Below are 14,361 nucleotides of genomic sequence, written 5' to 3' on the forward strand. Positions count from 1 at the left end.
GGGGGGGGGGGGGGGGGAAGGGTCCCTTCCTAGGGAGCCCTGGCCCAGTTCTGGCCCTTCCTCCAACATTTTCTTTTTAAATTTGGCTTTCACGATTAGGATCCAGTTTCAGCGATTCACCTGCATAATCTCATCCTGGCTTGTGGGCGTTATTATGGGCTATACATTACAGAGGAGAAAACTGAGGCTCTGCAAGGCCACGTGACTTGCCCTTGCACACAGCTAGAAAGAACTGCAGACCAATTTGCAGCCCCGGCCCGCTCAGCCGCCAAAGGTCCCAGGATTTCTGCACTTCCATCAGAGTCCCCTGGGAAGCTGGTTTAAACTGGATTCTGGATGCACATTCCAACAATTGGGAGAGGCACTGATTACCTGCCTTCGCAAGGCCCTGGTCAGTGAGAAAGCAGTTGCTCTAATAAATGGACTTTAAATAAAGGTCATGCAGCCTGTGTACGTGCATGCAACCACGTACAACATACAAACACCTCAACTCTGTCCCCCAGCTCATGCAAACGCATGCTTGTGCACATCCCTCAGCTCTAAATGGCTGTTCTAGGTTGGGAACCCTGGGAAGCCAGCAGGGAGTTTATGGGGAGATGGATCAACACCTGTGGGATGAAGGAAACAGGTCTGAGCAGAGGGAGAAGTTGAGCTGCTGTGTCTTCTCAACAGGGCCTCAGGCGTCCCATGTGGAATGTTGAGGTTGGGGTGGCATTCGGAGTTGGGGCCAGGCCTTCTGTGCTGGCATTGACCAGTCACTGGATGCCATTAGATTGTGGCTGTCCCCATCCACATGGGGCATGACCTTGGGCAAGTGAATGTATTCAGCTGAGGTTGTCTGAAAGCTGACAATCTTCCCAGAAGCTGGGGCAATGAGTCCTTCAGTCTAGAAGGGGGTTCTGGGCTGCACAGTCCAGCATCCAGAACAATGACCCCTTCCCAGTTTGTCCCACCTCCCTTTTAGTCAAAGATTTTGTCCCACATAGATAATCAGCCAAATCTCTTGGGTTGGAGGCTGAACTTGATATACTGGTAGAGACTTTGTAGCATCTAGTTCATCCCCACTCATTTCACAGATGAGAAAACTGTGGCCGGAGAGGGGTGGGAACATGGCCACCAACTTCAAGCATGGCCAGGGTGACCACTGAGATGGATTCATCTATTCAATGCATGTTCATGGAGCACCTGCTCAGCAGTGGGCAGTGAACGAAGCAGGCAAAATGCCCTGCCTGATGGAGTTGACATTCTGGTGGGGAGATTCAGGCAGGAAACAAGTAAACTATACCATGTGTCAGGTGATGATGTGGAGGAAAATTAAGCAGAGGGAGGGAAAGAGAGTAGCTGCCATACCGTTTTAGCCTCTGCCCGAATGAGGGGAACGAGCCCTGCCGATATCTGAGTAAGACTGTTCCAGGCAGAGGGAACAGCCAGTGCAAAGGCCCTGGGAGGTGTGTGTGCTTGGTAAGTCTGAGGAATGTAGGAAGAAGGCCAGCATGGAAAGTGGAAGGAGATGAGTCAAAGGGTAAGAGGGGAGGCAAGGTCACACAGGGCCTTTTGGACCGTGGTGAGGACTTGGGGAGTGGGAGCATGATCTGACTTAGGTTTTAAAAGGGTCCCTCTGGCTGCTGTGTGGGGGACAGACAGTTGGGCAGGGATGAAAGCAGGGAGGCCAGCAAGAAGGAGACTATAATAGTCCAGGAGGGAACCAGTGGTGGCTCATCCGGGGTGGAGGGAGTGGGAGTGGGGAGAAGTGGTCGGATTCTGGAGATACTTCCAAAGTATCCAACAGAGGGAGTTGGAGTTTTCACTGCCAACAGCATGGAGGTGAGAGGTGACCAGCCTGTAATGTCTGTGATTTCTCCCCCCGCCCTGCCCCCAGGCCTCTCCATATTGCTGTGGTGCAGGGTAACCTGCCAGCAGTGCATCGGCTTGTCAACCTCTTCCATCATGGGGGCCGGGAGCTAGATATCTACAACAACCTACGACAGGTGAGGCCAGGAGCCTAGACTCCTCAGTCTGAGGGAGGAGACGACTGGGGGTCTGGAATCCTGGGTCTGAGAAAGGAGGTGATGGGGGCTTAGAGTCTTGGGGCTAAGCAGGGAGGTGATCCAGACTCCTGGTTCCTGGGCAAGGGCCCTGGGGCCTTGGACTCTTTGCTCCTGCCAGGGAGGGGGCCTAAGGACCTAGCCTCTTAGGTGAGGGAGGAGGAGACTGGGGCCCAAGAATCCAGGCCCTGGGGAAAGCGGAAGGGAGGAAGAGCAGGGGGTCTGACTCTTGAGTCTAAGGGAGAAGCCCCAAGTTTCCATTCCTGGGTAAGGCTACACTGGGAGTCAGGATTCAGAATAGCTGAGGAAGGCAAGACTGGCATGCAGGGCAGGGCACAGGTGCCTCACAGTCGCTGTTCCCCAGACACCACTCCACCTGGCTGTGATCACCACATTGCCGTCCGTGGTCCGGCTCTTGGTGATGGCTGGCGCCAGCCCTATGGCACTGGACCGCCATGGCCAGACGGCGGCCCACCTGGCGTGTGAGCACCGCAGCCCCAGCTGCCTGCGTGCCCTGCTGGACAGCGCGGCCCCGGGCACGGTGGACCTGGAGGCCCGCAATTACGACGGTGCGTACCTACCACGGGGCAGGGTGGGACTGTCCTGCCGGATCTGGGGTCCATAGGGGGCTGCAAAGCCCCAGGCCTATGTTTGACTGAGCCGTCCCCTCTCTCAGGGCTCACCGCCCTCCACGTGGCCGTGAACACCGAGTGCCACGAAGCCGTGCTGCTCTTGCTGGAGCGTGGGGCGGACATCGACGCCGTGGTGAGCAGGCGCCTGGAGTCGGGAGGGGGCGGGGCCCGGACCAAGCAGGAGGCGTGGCCAGGGGTGGAGCTGGCGTGGGAGAGCGCCCGGGTCGGGTGGGGTCGAAGTATCGAGAGCGATGGAGGTCGGACCAGCGGACGGGAGGCGGACCGCCGGCACTCGGCCCGAGCTTGGCAAGACTCAAAGGCCTCCCTTCCCTGCCGCAGGACATTAAGAGCGGCCGCTCTCCGCTCATCCATGCCGTGGAAAACAACAGCCTGAGCATGGTGCAGCTACTGCTGCAGGTGGGTGCCCCGCCCCGGCCTGTCGCCCACCCCCTCCTCTGTCCCTAGCTCTGCTGCCGTCCCCGCCCCTGGCGCCGGCCTTGCCTTCCAGCTCTGGCTCCGGCTCTTCCTCCACTTCCAACTCTGACCTTCCTTCTCGGTCTTGTTCTTCACCTCTCTGACTTCACTCCCCTGGCTGCAAACTTGTCCCGGGCCGTCACCCATTCCTCTGCCCCCTCAGTGGCCTGGGTCCCTCCCTGCGATGGTCTTGATGGCCCCGCCTTCCGGCTGTCGCCCTGTCCCCGCGCTGTCCTTCAGTCCCGACTCCATCTACGATCTGGGTCAGATCCTGGACCCTTCCCTCCTCCCACTCCGCCCCTCCTTGGGCCTGGGCCGCCGTGTCTGGCTCCGGTTGACTCAGCGCCGCCACCCCAATCCCGCTGTGACCTGCCCTCGGTTCTAGCTTCCAGCCTCCTAGGACTGCACCCTGATCTGGTCCCGCCCGAGGTTCTGGCCACCGTCGCGGGCCCCCACCCCCTGTCCTCCGACCCCGCCCTTCCCTGGCCCCCGACTAGGCCCGGCGCGGCCCGGTGGGGACCGCCTCTGACCCGCGCGTCCCCGCCCCGCAGCACGGCGCCAACGTGAACGCTCAGATGTACTCGGGCAGCTCGGCCCTGCACTCGGCGTCGGGCCGCGGGCTCCTCCCGCTCGTGCGCACGCTGGTCCGCAGCGGCGCTGACAGCGGCCTCAAGAACTGCCACAATGACACGCCACTCATGGTGGCGCGCAGCCGCCGGGTGAGTGCGCGCGTGGGCGGGGAGCGCGTGCGCGTAGGAGCCTTGCACACGTGTCCGCGGGCAGGTGACAGTGAGTGTGCGAGGGCGTGTGAGTGAGTCCGTGCCAATGCGTGCAGGGGCGCGGGTGTGAGTGGTAGAGATGAGGAGAGACTGAGGCACACAGAAAGGAAGTGACTTGTCCACCTTCACATACTGGGAAACAGGTGATGCTCAGTTCCCAGCTGACAGATCCCGGGAACAAGGAGAGAGAGGAAGGGACGGCTAGGAGGGCAGGTGTGGCCTGGGGGTGACCGCCCATCTTCCCACAGGTCATCGACATCCTGAGGGGGAAGGCCACCCGGCCTACCTCCACATCACAGCCGGAGCCGTCCCCCGACAGGAGCGCCACCACCTCCCCTGAGAGTAGCAGCCGCCTCAGCTCCAATGGTGAGAAGCCCGCTCCCCGCCTCCAGCCCTCCTGCCGGCTCGCCCCTCGCCCCTCAGAACCCAGGAGCCGGCCCCACCCCTCTCTCGGGGTCTAGCCTCTCACTGCCCTCTCCTCCTCTCTCTCCCCTCCACAGGTCTTCTTTCTGCGTCGCCATCCTCCTCGCCCTCCCAGTCTCCCCCCAAGGAGCCCCCTGGATTCCCCATGGCTCCCCCCAATTTCTTCCTGCCTCCTTCATCTCCACCTGCCTTCCTGCCCTTTGCCGGGGTCCTCCGAGGCCCTGGCCGGCCAGTGCCCCCCTCCCCAGCTCCAGGAGGCAGCTGAGAGGGATGGGGGGGCAGATCTCGGACTCATGAGGAGGGGCCTCCCTGCCCTGTGGGGGTCCACTCTTTTGAAAACTGTGAAGATCTCACTCTGCCCCCCCCCATCTTCGGGACCAGGATTTGCACAGAAGCACCTGCACCTTCCCATAAACCCCATCTTCTGAACACAGATATCCCCTCTCGTCTCCTGCCCAGAACTCCCACCCGTCATTCTCAGGCATCGGTCCCTTGTCTGGAGTTCCATGCACGTGCTCGTTTCCTTCTCTTCTCCCAGAGCTTGTGGAACCAGGGAACAACCACTCCCTTCTACCCTCTACCCAGATGGGTGAGGAGGGGAGAGATGGGCCATAGGTGGGCACTAATAGCAGTGTAAATTATTAGGCATTTTGGTTGAATTTCTTTTGTAATAAACTATTTTTGTACCATATTCCTTGCTTGGCTGGGCCTCTTCCATGAGGTCTGGAGGAAGTGTGTTTGTGTGTACACACACCTGTACGCTGTGTTCAGCTGACTCCGTAAGTGACTTTGTGAGTCTTGGACTTATAATCGTGTGTGTGACTCTGGGACTTCTGGTGTGTTTGTGAAAGTTGCCATCATTGTGTCACTGTGTCATTGTTTCTGGGGAGGATGTGGTGTGTGTCATCTTCCCAGAGAATCCTGTTGGATTCCATAGTGACCCTGGGTGTGTTTCTGAGGGGTTCTGCAGTTTGTGGGTCCCTGTGGTAACGCACAGCTGACTACAGTTCCGATCGTGTCTGGGTGTCTGTGTGTGTATTGTTTGTGAGTGTTCCATTGAGACCAGGCGTCATCGTGTGACTGTTTCTGTGAGACTAACACTGTCGCATTCTACTCAGTGGCTCCACAGCTGCCCCACCCCCACCCCTGGAGACGATGTCTGTGTTTTGACTGTATTTGTCTGTATTTGTCCATGCATATGGATGAATCTATGCATACGAATGGTTTTATTACTGCAGCTGTGCCCCACAAGTGTGTACGTATGCTTTTTCAGAGTGTTTAGGGGTGCACGTATGCTTTTTCAGAGTGTTTCTGTGTATCAGTTGGGGTTTGTATTAGTTTCCTGCTGCCACTGTAACAAATCACCACAAATTCAGTGGCTTAAAACAACAAAATTTATTCTCTTAGAGTACTGGAGGTCAGAAGTCCAAGATCTGTTTCACTGGGCCCAAGTCAAGGTGTAAGCAGGGGAGGTTCCCTTGATTTTTCCAGCTCTAGAAGGTGCCACATTCCTTGGCTTGTGACCCCCTCCTTGTATCACTCCAAACTCTCGCCTCCATTTTCACATCTCTTGCTCTGATATCCTGCCTCCCCCTCATGAGGACTCCCATGATTACATTGGACCCACCCAGGTAATCCAAGATCATTTCCCCATCTCAAGATCCTTAACTCCATCACATCTGCAAAGTCCCTTTGGCAGGTAAGGTAATATTCGTGAATTCCAGAGGTTAGGATTTAGATATTTGGGGAGCCTGTATTCAGTCAGCCACAATCAAAGAAGCAGCACTACGAGAAGGTATACGAATAAGGGCTTTGGAACAGGGATCTGACCATGATCGGGAGGGAAAGGTGTATATTTAGTGGCAGAAGAGTAGGGACAAGCTGGAACTTCAGTCAGTTCCCACTGCCTCCAGCCTGACAAAAGGGGTATCCTGCGGGAGAAGCTGGTGACCGTGGTCCCATTCTATTGGTCTTCATAAGTCACCCTGTGTTTCTATGTATCTGAGTGATGATGAGTATTGTTTTTCTAAACGTGTGGGGACCTCCCTGGGCCTTGAGGTCTTGGTGATTGTGAACACTTAGGTACCATGACTCCACAATATGTGGTTGTATCTGTGGGGTCAACTGCCTTAACATCTTCCCAAGTGACACTGTTGGGGTGCGTGAATAGCTCTGTGTGTGTGTATGTGTGCATGCTACACATCCCTGCACACACACTCCTGCGTGAGCTCTGACTGGGTGATGCGTGTGCACCTGGCCCTCCTGCTGGCATGGCCATGTGTCTCTGTGTGTGTTTGTGACCACATATCAGTGTTTCTGAATCTTCCTCTGCACTGTGGTGTCCCTACAGCTGCCTAATTTGGAGGGTATATTAGTTTCCTTTGGCGGCTGTAACAAATAGCCACAAATAGGTGGCTTAAAACAATGGAAATTTTGGGCCGGCCCGGTGGCGCACTGAATAGTGCGCCACTTGGGAAGAGCGGCNGAGGACTTGGGGAGTGGGAGCATGATCTGACTTAGGTTTTAAAAGGGTCCCTCTGGCTGCTGTGTGGGGGACAGACAGTTGGGCAGGGATGAAAGCAGGGAGGCCAGCAAGAAGGAGACTATAATAGTCCAGGAGGGAACCAGTGGTGGCTCATCCGGGGTGGAGGGAGTGGGAGTGGGGAGAAGTGGTCGGATTCTGGAGATACTTCCAAAGTATCCAACAGAGGGAGTTGGAGTTTTCACTGCCAACAGCATGGAGGTGAGAGGTGACCAGCCTGTAATGTCTGTGATTTCTCCCCCCGCCCTGCCCCCAGGCCTCTCCATATTGCTGTGGTGCAGGGTAACCTGCCAGCAGTGCATCGGCTTGTCAACCTCTTCCATCATGGGGGCCGGGAGCTAGATATCTACAACAACCTACGACAGGTGAGGCCAGGAGCCTAGACTCCTCAGTCTGAGGGAGGAGACGACTGGGGGTCTGGAATCCTGGGTCTGAGGAAGGAGGTGATGGGGGCTTAGAGTCTTGGGGCTAAGCAGGGAGGTGATCCAGACTCCTGGTTCCTGGGCAAGGGCCCTGGGGCCTTGGACTCTTTGCTCCTGCCAGGGAGGGGGCCTAAGGACCTAGCCTCTTAGGTGAGGGAGGAGGAGACTGGGGCCCAAGAATCCAGGCCCTGGGGAAAGCGGAAGGGAGGAAGAGCAGGGGGTCTGACTCTTGAGTCTAAGGGAGAAGCCCCAAGTTTCCATTCCTGGGTAAGGCTACACTGGGAGTCAGGATTCAGAATAGCTGAGGAAGGCAAGACTGGCATGCAGGGCAGGGCACAGGTGCCTCACAGTCGCTGTTCCCCAGACACCACTCCACCTGGCTGTGATCACCACATTGCCGTCCGTGGTCCGGCTCTTGGTGATGGCTGGCGCCAGCCCTATGGCACTGGACCGCCATGGCCAGACGGCGGCCCACCTGGCGTGTGAGCACCGCAGCCCCAGCTGCCTGCGTGCCCTGCTGGACAGCGCGGCCCCGGGCACGGTGGACCTGGAGGCCCGCAATTACGACGGTGCGTACCTACCACGGGGCAGGGTGGGACTGTCCTGCCGGATCTGGGGTCCATAGGGGGCTGCAAAGCCCCAGGCCTATGTTTGACTGAGCCGTCCCCTCTCTCAGGGCTCACCGCCCTCCACGTGGCCGTGAACACCGAGTGCCACGAAGCCGTGCTGCTCTTGCTGGAGCGTGGGGCGGACATCGACGCCGTGGTGAGCAGGCGCCTGGAGTCGGGAGGGGGCGGGGCCCGGACCAAGCAGGAGGCGTGGCCAGGGGTGGAGCTGGCGTGGGAGAGCGCCCGGGTCGGGTGGGGTCGAAGTATCGAGAGCGATGGAGGTCGGACCAGCGGACGGGAGGCGGACCGCCGGCACTCGGCCCGAGCTTGGCAAGACTCAAAGGCCTCCCTTCCCTGCCGCAGGACATTAAGAGCGGCCGCTCTCCGCTCATCCATGCCGTGGAAAACAACAGCCTGAGCATGGTGCAGCTACTGCTGCAGGTGGGTGCCCCGCCCCGGCCTGTCGCCCACCCCCTCCTCTGTCCCTAGCTCTGCTGCCGTCCCCGCCCCTGGCGCCGGCCTTGCCTTCCAGCTCTGGCTCCGGCTCTTCCTCCACTTCCAACTCTGACCTTCCTTCTCGGTCTTGTTCTTCACCTCTCTGACTTCACTCCCCTGGCTGCAAACTTGTCCCGGGCCGTCACCCATTCCTCTGCCCCCTCAGTGGCCTGGGTCCCTCCCTGCGATGGTCTTGATGGCCCCGCCTTCCGGCTGTCGCCCTGTCCCCGCGCTGTCCTTCAGTCCCGACTCCATCTACGATCTGGGTCAGATCCTGGACCCTTCCCTCCTCCCACTCCGCCCCTCCTTGGGCCTGGGCCGCCGTGTCTGGCTCCGGTTGACTCAGCGCCGCCACCCCAATCCCGCTGTGACCTGCCCTCGGTTCTAGCTTCCAGCCTCCTAGGACTGCACCCTGATCTGGTCCCGCCCGAGGTTCTGGCCACCGTCGCGGGCCCCCACCCCCTGTCCTCCGACCCCGCCCTTCCCTGGCCCCCGACTAGGCCCGGCGCGGCCCGGTGGGGACCCTGCACCTTCCCATAAACCCCATCTTCTGAACACAGATATCCCCTCTCGTCTCCTGCCCAGAACTCCCACCCGTCATTCTCAGGCATCGGTCCCTTGTCTGGAGTTCCATGCACGTGCTCGTTTCCTTCTCTTCTCCCAGAGCTTGTGGAACCAGGGAACAACCACTCCCTTCTACCCTCTACCCAGATGGGTGAGGAGGGGAGAGATGGGCCATAGGTGGGCACTAATAGCAGTGTAAATTATTAGGCATTTTGGTTGAATTTCTTTTGTAATAAACTATTTTTGTACCATATTCCTTGCTTGGCTGGGCCTCTTTCATGAGGTCTGGAGGAAGTGTGTTTGTGTGTACACACACCTGTACGCTGTGTTCAGCTGACTCCGTAAGTGACTTTGTGAGTCTTGGACTTATAATCGTGTGTGTGACTCTGGGACTTCTGGTGTGTTTGTGAAAGTTGCCATCATTGTGTCACTGTGTCATTGTTTCTGGGGAGGATGTGGTGTGTGTCATCTTCCCAGAGAATCCTGTTGGATTCCATAGTGACCCTGGGTGTGTTTCTGAGGGGTTCTGCAGTTTGTGGGTCCCTGTGGTAACGCACAGCTGACTACAGTTCTGATCGTGTCTGGGTGTCTGTGTGTGTATTGTTTGTGAGTGTTCCATTGAGACCAGGCGTCATCATGTGACTGTTTCTGTGAGACTGCCTCACGTGGTCTGTCGCATTCTACTCAGTGGCTCCACAGCTGCCCCACCCCCACCCCTGGAGACGATGTCTGTGTTTTGACTGTATTTGTCTGTATTTGTCCATGCATATGGATGAATCTATGCATACGAATGGTTTTATTACTGCAGCTGTGCCCCACAAGTGTGTACGTATGCTTTTTCAGAGTGTTTAGGGGTGCACGTATGCTTTTTCAGAGTGTTTCTGTGTATCAGTTGGGGTTTGTATTAGTTTCCTGCTGCCACTGTAACAAATCACCACAAATTCAGTGGCTTAAAACAACAAAATTTATTCTCTTAGAGTACTGGAGGTCAGAAGTCCAAGATCTGTTTCACTGGGCCCAAGTCAAGGTGTAAGCAGGGGAGGTTCCCTTGATTTTTCCAGCTCTAGAAGGTGCCACATTCCTTGGCTTGTGACCCCCTCCTTGTATCACTCCAAACTCTCGCCTCCATTTTCACATCTCTTGCTCTGATATCCTGCCTCCCCCTCATGAGGACTCCCATGATTACATTGGACCCACCCAGGTAATCCAAGATCATTTCCCCATCTCAAGATCCTTAACTCCATCACATCTGCAAAGTCCCTTTGGCATGTAAGGTAATATTCGTGAATTCCAGAGGTTAGGATTTAGATATTTGGGGAGCCTGTATTCAGTCAGCCACAATCAAAGAAGCAGCACTACGAGAAGGTATACGAATAAGGGCTTTGGAACAGGGATCTGACCATGTTCGGGAGGGAAAGGTGTATATTTAGTGGCAGAAGAGTAGGGACAAGCTGGAACTTCAGTCAGTTCCCACTGCCTCCAGCCTGACAAAAGGGGTATCCTGCGGGAGAAGCTGGTGACCGTGGTCCCATTCTATTGGTCTTCATAAGTCACCCTGTGTTTCTATGTATCTGAGTGATGATGAGTATTGTTTTTCTAAACGTGTGGGGACCTCCCTGGGCCTTGAGGTCTTGGTGATTGTGAACACTTAGGTACCATGACTCCACAATATGTGGTTGTATCTGTGGGGTCAACTGCCTTAACATCTTCCCAAGTGACACTGTTGGGGTGCGTGAATAGCTCTGTGTGTGTGTATGTGTGCATGCTACACATCCCTGCACACACACTCCTGCGTGAGCTCTGACTGGGTGATGCGTGTGCACCTGGCCCTCCTGCTGGCATGGCCATGTGTCTCTGTGTGTGTTTGTGACCACATATCAGTGTTTCTGAATCTTCCTCTGCACTGTGGTGTCCCTACAGCTGCCTAATTTGGAGGGTATATTAGTTTCCTTTGGCGGCTGTAACAAATAGCCACAAATAGGTGGCTTAAAACAATGGAAATTTTGGGCCGGCCCGGTGGCGCACTGAATAGTGCGCCACTTGGGAAGAGCGGCGGCGCTCCCGCCCGAGGGTTCGGATCCCACATACAGACCGGTTCCCGCTCACTGGCTGAGCGAGGTGCGGGAGCAACACCGAGGGTTGCGATCCCGTGGCCGGTCCCGGTCCGGTACGGGGGCAACACTGAGGGTTGCGATCCGTTGCCGGACACGGAAAAAAGACAAAAGACAAAAAAAAAAAACAAAAAAAAAAACAATGGAAATTTATTCTCTCATAGTTCTGGAGGCCGGAAGTCTGAAATCAAGGTGGGCAGGGCTGTGCTCCCTCCACAGCTCTAGAGGAAGATCTTTCCCTGCCTCTTCCAGCTCTTGGTAGCTCCAGGCATTCCTTGGCTTGTGGCTACCTCACTCCAGTCTCTGCCTCTTTCTTCACTTGGCCCTCTCTGTGTATTTTTCTCTTCCGTCTCTTATAAGGACACTTGTCATTGGATTTAGGGCCCACCCAGATAAGTAAGGATGATCTCAACTTGAGATCTTTAGCTTAGCTGCATCTGCAAAGACCCTTTGTCCAAATAAGGTCATATGCACAGGTTCCAGGGTACATGTATCTTTTGGGGAAGGGAGTCACCATTCAACCCACTACAGACTGTTGGGCTCTGCAAGCAGCTGTGTGTGAGAACATCCCATGTGATAGTCCTGCAATGCATGTAATGTCATCTGCAATAACTCACTCCAGAAAACCACGAGCTCTGGCCTCCCTCACTGCAGCCCTGTTCGCAGAGGCCAGTGCACTGCCGGGCGCGGAAGAGACCCTTGGGAAGTGATGTCAGAATGAGTGACCCCTCACCCATTCCCCCCTGCATTATGGTGTCTGTGATTCTTTGTGGCTGACTCTGGTCCTGTGTCACACAGTGTGGCCAATTTGTACGGACAGACACACAAATAGCATCATTTATTGATCATGATGGCCCCATGTTCCAGATGAGAACACTGAGGCTCGGAGAGAGCAAGTAGCTTGCCAAACCCAGATCTGCCACTTCCAAAGCCCATATGCTCATAATCTCTGGGCTCTCTTGCCTCGTGGGTGAGTTGGGTGTGGCTGTGTCTAGCATTCTAAGTGCATGCAGAGGTGTATGCATATGCACAGGTGTGCACTACTGGAAAAGATGTAGGATAACAGGTTTACATGTCATTGGGAGCACAGACCCTGGAGTCAGAAATGAGTTTGAGTCCTGCACTTCCATTTCCTGGCTGTGTGACCTTGGTCAAGTGACTTCATGGTCCTGAGCCCCAGTTTCCTCGTCTGTAAAAATGAGGACACAATAACAGTGTGCACCTCACAGGGTTGCTGTGAGGATTAAACACGTGCAGTGCTCATTACAGGCCATGGTGCCGAGCAAGAACTTGATCAATGGGGATTGCTGTTATCATCTGAGAATTGGTTTTGAGGATGGGGGGCAGAAAATAGAGGTGACAGGACCCATTCTTTGTCTTGGTGGAAAATTAGGATAGTGAGGTCCTAGTCTATATGTGTGTATTAGCTGAATTTTTTTATTCCTCGTTGTAACAAAGATTTAAAAATATAGTAGCTTAAATACGAAGGAAGCCAATTTTTCTCTCATGTAAAGGTCCACTTAACACCCAGGGCTAGAATAGTAGCTACTTGTACCTTGTTGTTTTGCTGCCCTCACCTCACACTTCCACCATGTGGTCCAAGGCAGCTGCTCCAGCTCCCACCATCACATCCACATTCCAACCACTGGGAAGAGAAAAAAGAAAAAAAAAAGAGGAGAGAATGGTTATTAAGGGACAAGTGTTATCTGTCACACAAGGGCTCTACCACAAAATGACTGCATGACCCTGGGCAAAGTGATTTTGCCACCCTGACCCTTAGTTTCCTCATTTGTAAAATGGGAATAATATCCACTTCTCAAGGTCGATGGGTTGATGAAGATTTAATGAGGGTGTGGTGTCAGGCACTTAGCACAGGACATGGCCCGTCATCAGCCTGCAGTGTGTGCTGGGAGTCATCTTGTGTCTGTTGGGTACTGGCTGTGGGTGATGTGCCTCTTTGTGTGTGAGAAACTGTCTCTGAGTTTGAGAGCTGAACCCAGCAATGACCTTGGTAAGTTACTTCTCTAAAGTAAAGGGTCTGGCTTCTCCACACGTGGAAATCCCCTCTCAGCCTCCCAGACCTTGGGACTGGGCACGTGTCCTTCCACATTCTTCCCACTTCCCCTGGAGAAAGGCAGGGGTGAGGGGTCCCTATACGGGGTCTCCAGCCCCCCAGCTCTCATGGAATTAAACACTCACCCCTCAACCACCAAGACTCCTCATCAGTGACAGTCCTAGCCTTCCAGGGTCAGCTCCAGAAGTCATACCTTCAATCCATTCTTCAGGAGGCCCCAGCCCCTGTTGCAAAGTTTCACTTGTTCTTAGCACCCTAGGTAAACCCAGACACTCAGAGAACATCTCTTCCAGAAGTGTGCATAAAATCTGCCAAATCCTAAATGCTGGTGACATTCCAAAAAACGATTTTAAAAACATGAGAGTTAAACAGAACATATATGCTCTTTAGGAGTGTTTGCAGACCCTAATGTAAATCAAACCTCCACTTTACAGAAAGGGAAACTGAGACCCAGAGAGAGAAAAGACTAATCTGGTGAGTCTACAGGTCTGGATTTCATGATGCACCATAACCAAGTGATCAAATTAAATTCATCACCAATGATGCAACAACCAACATCATGTGCCTCCTGATATCATGCACCAAGAAGGACACAGCAGCACTTCTATAATATTCCTGACACAGAATCCAGTCACAAGGAAACATCAGACAAACCCAAATCAAGGGAACACCTTACAAAAGAATTGGCCCGTAACCTGCAAAAATGTCAATTTCATGAAACACAAAGAAAGGTTGAGGGACTGTACCAGACTGAAGGAAACTGAAGAGATCTGAGAACTAAATGCAATGCGTAATCCTGGATTAGATCCCAGACTGGAAAAAAAAATTTTTCTATAAGGGACAGTTTGGGGACAACTGGCAACTTGAATATAGGCTGCACTGTTAGATACTAGTATTGTTATCACTGTTAAAAGTCCACTGTTCAACTGTGGTGTGGCTGTGTAAGAGAACGTCCTTATACTTGGAAATACAACTGAAGTATTTAGAGGCAAAGGGACATAATGTCTGATACTTTCAAATAGTTGGGTAGAGGGAGACAGAGAGCACTAATGAGAAAGCAAATGTGACAAATTGTTAACAACTGGTGAATGTGAGTGAAGGGTACACAAGACATCTCTGTCCGTCTATTCTCTTGCAAATTCTTTGTAAGTTTAAAATGATTTTCAAAGTCTCTAAGTCTGTGCATGCATTT

The 14,361-nt window shown here is 54.3% G+C and overlaps 2 protein-coding genes across 2 annotated transcripts in view; both read left to right on the forward strand.

The window, feature by feature from the left end:
* BCL3 (B-cell CLL/lymphoma 3) overlaps window positions 1–5,044 on the forward strand; it is a 10,431-nt gene extending 5,387 nt beyond the window's left edge. The window contains exons 3-9 of the mRNA XM_008585997.1: window positions 1,880–1,988; window positions 2,410–2,614; window positions 2,722–2,810; window positions 3,017–3,094; window positions 3,703–3,870; window positions 4,179–4,296; window positions 4,431–5,044. Coding sequence (XP_008584219.1) covers window positions 1,880–1,988; window positions 2,410–2,614; window positions 2,722–2,810; window positions 3,017–3,094; window positions 3,703–3,870; window positions 4,179–4,296; window positions 4,431–4,618 — 955 coding nt within the window. The 3' untranslated portion in view covers window positions 4,619–5,044. The remainder of the gene's footprint in view (window positions 1–1,879; window positions 1,989–2,409; window positions 2,615–2,721; window positions 2,811–3,016; window positions 3,095–3,702; window positions 3,871–4,178; window positions 4,297–4,430) is intronic.
* Window positions 5,045–6,440: 1,396 nt separating this feature from the next.
* LOC103601572 (B-cell lymphoma 3 protein-like) lies at window positions 6,441–8,618 on the forward strand. The gene is made up of 5 exons (XM_008586005.1): window positions 6,441–6,511; window positions 7,152–7,260; window positions 7,682–7,886; window positions 7,994–8,082; window positions 8,289–8,618. The coding sequence occupies exons 1-5, from the start codon at window positions 6,441–6,443 to the stop codon at window positions 8,412–8,414; spliced, it is 600 nt and encodes a 199-aa protein (XP_008584227.1). The 3' UTR covers window positions 8,415–8,618.
* The last annotated feature ends 5,743 nt before the right edge of the window (window positions 8,619–14,361 follow it).

Source organism: Galeopterus variegatus, unplaced genomic scaffold (assembly GCF_000696425.1).
Source record: "Galeopterus variegatus unplaced genomic scaffold, G_variegatus-3.0.2 Scaffold3796, whole genome shotgun sequence".
Lineage (NCBI taxonomy): Eukaryota > Metazoa > Chordata > Mammalia > Dermoptera > Cynocephalidae > Galeopterus > Galeopterus variegatus.

What these genes read in the sequence shown, in the direction of transcription:
- LOC103601572 (XM_008586005.1), top strand. Translation starts at nt 6,441, where the DNA reads ATGACTCCACAATATGTGGTTGTATCTGTGGGGTCAACTGCCTTAACA. An exon ending in GGAGGCCCGCAATTACGACG is followed by an intron (nt 7,887 to 7,993) that starts GTGCGTACCTAC and finishes CCCCTCTCTCAG; the next exon opens with GGCTCACCGCCCTCCACGTG. An exon ending in GGGCGGACATCGACGCCGTG is followed by an intron (nt 8,083 to 8,288) that starts GTGAGCAGGCGC and finishes TCCCTGCCGCAG; the next exon opens with GACATTAAGAGCGGCCGCTC.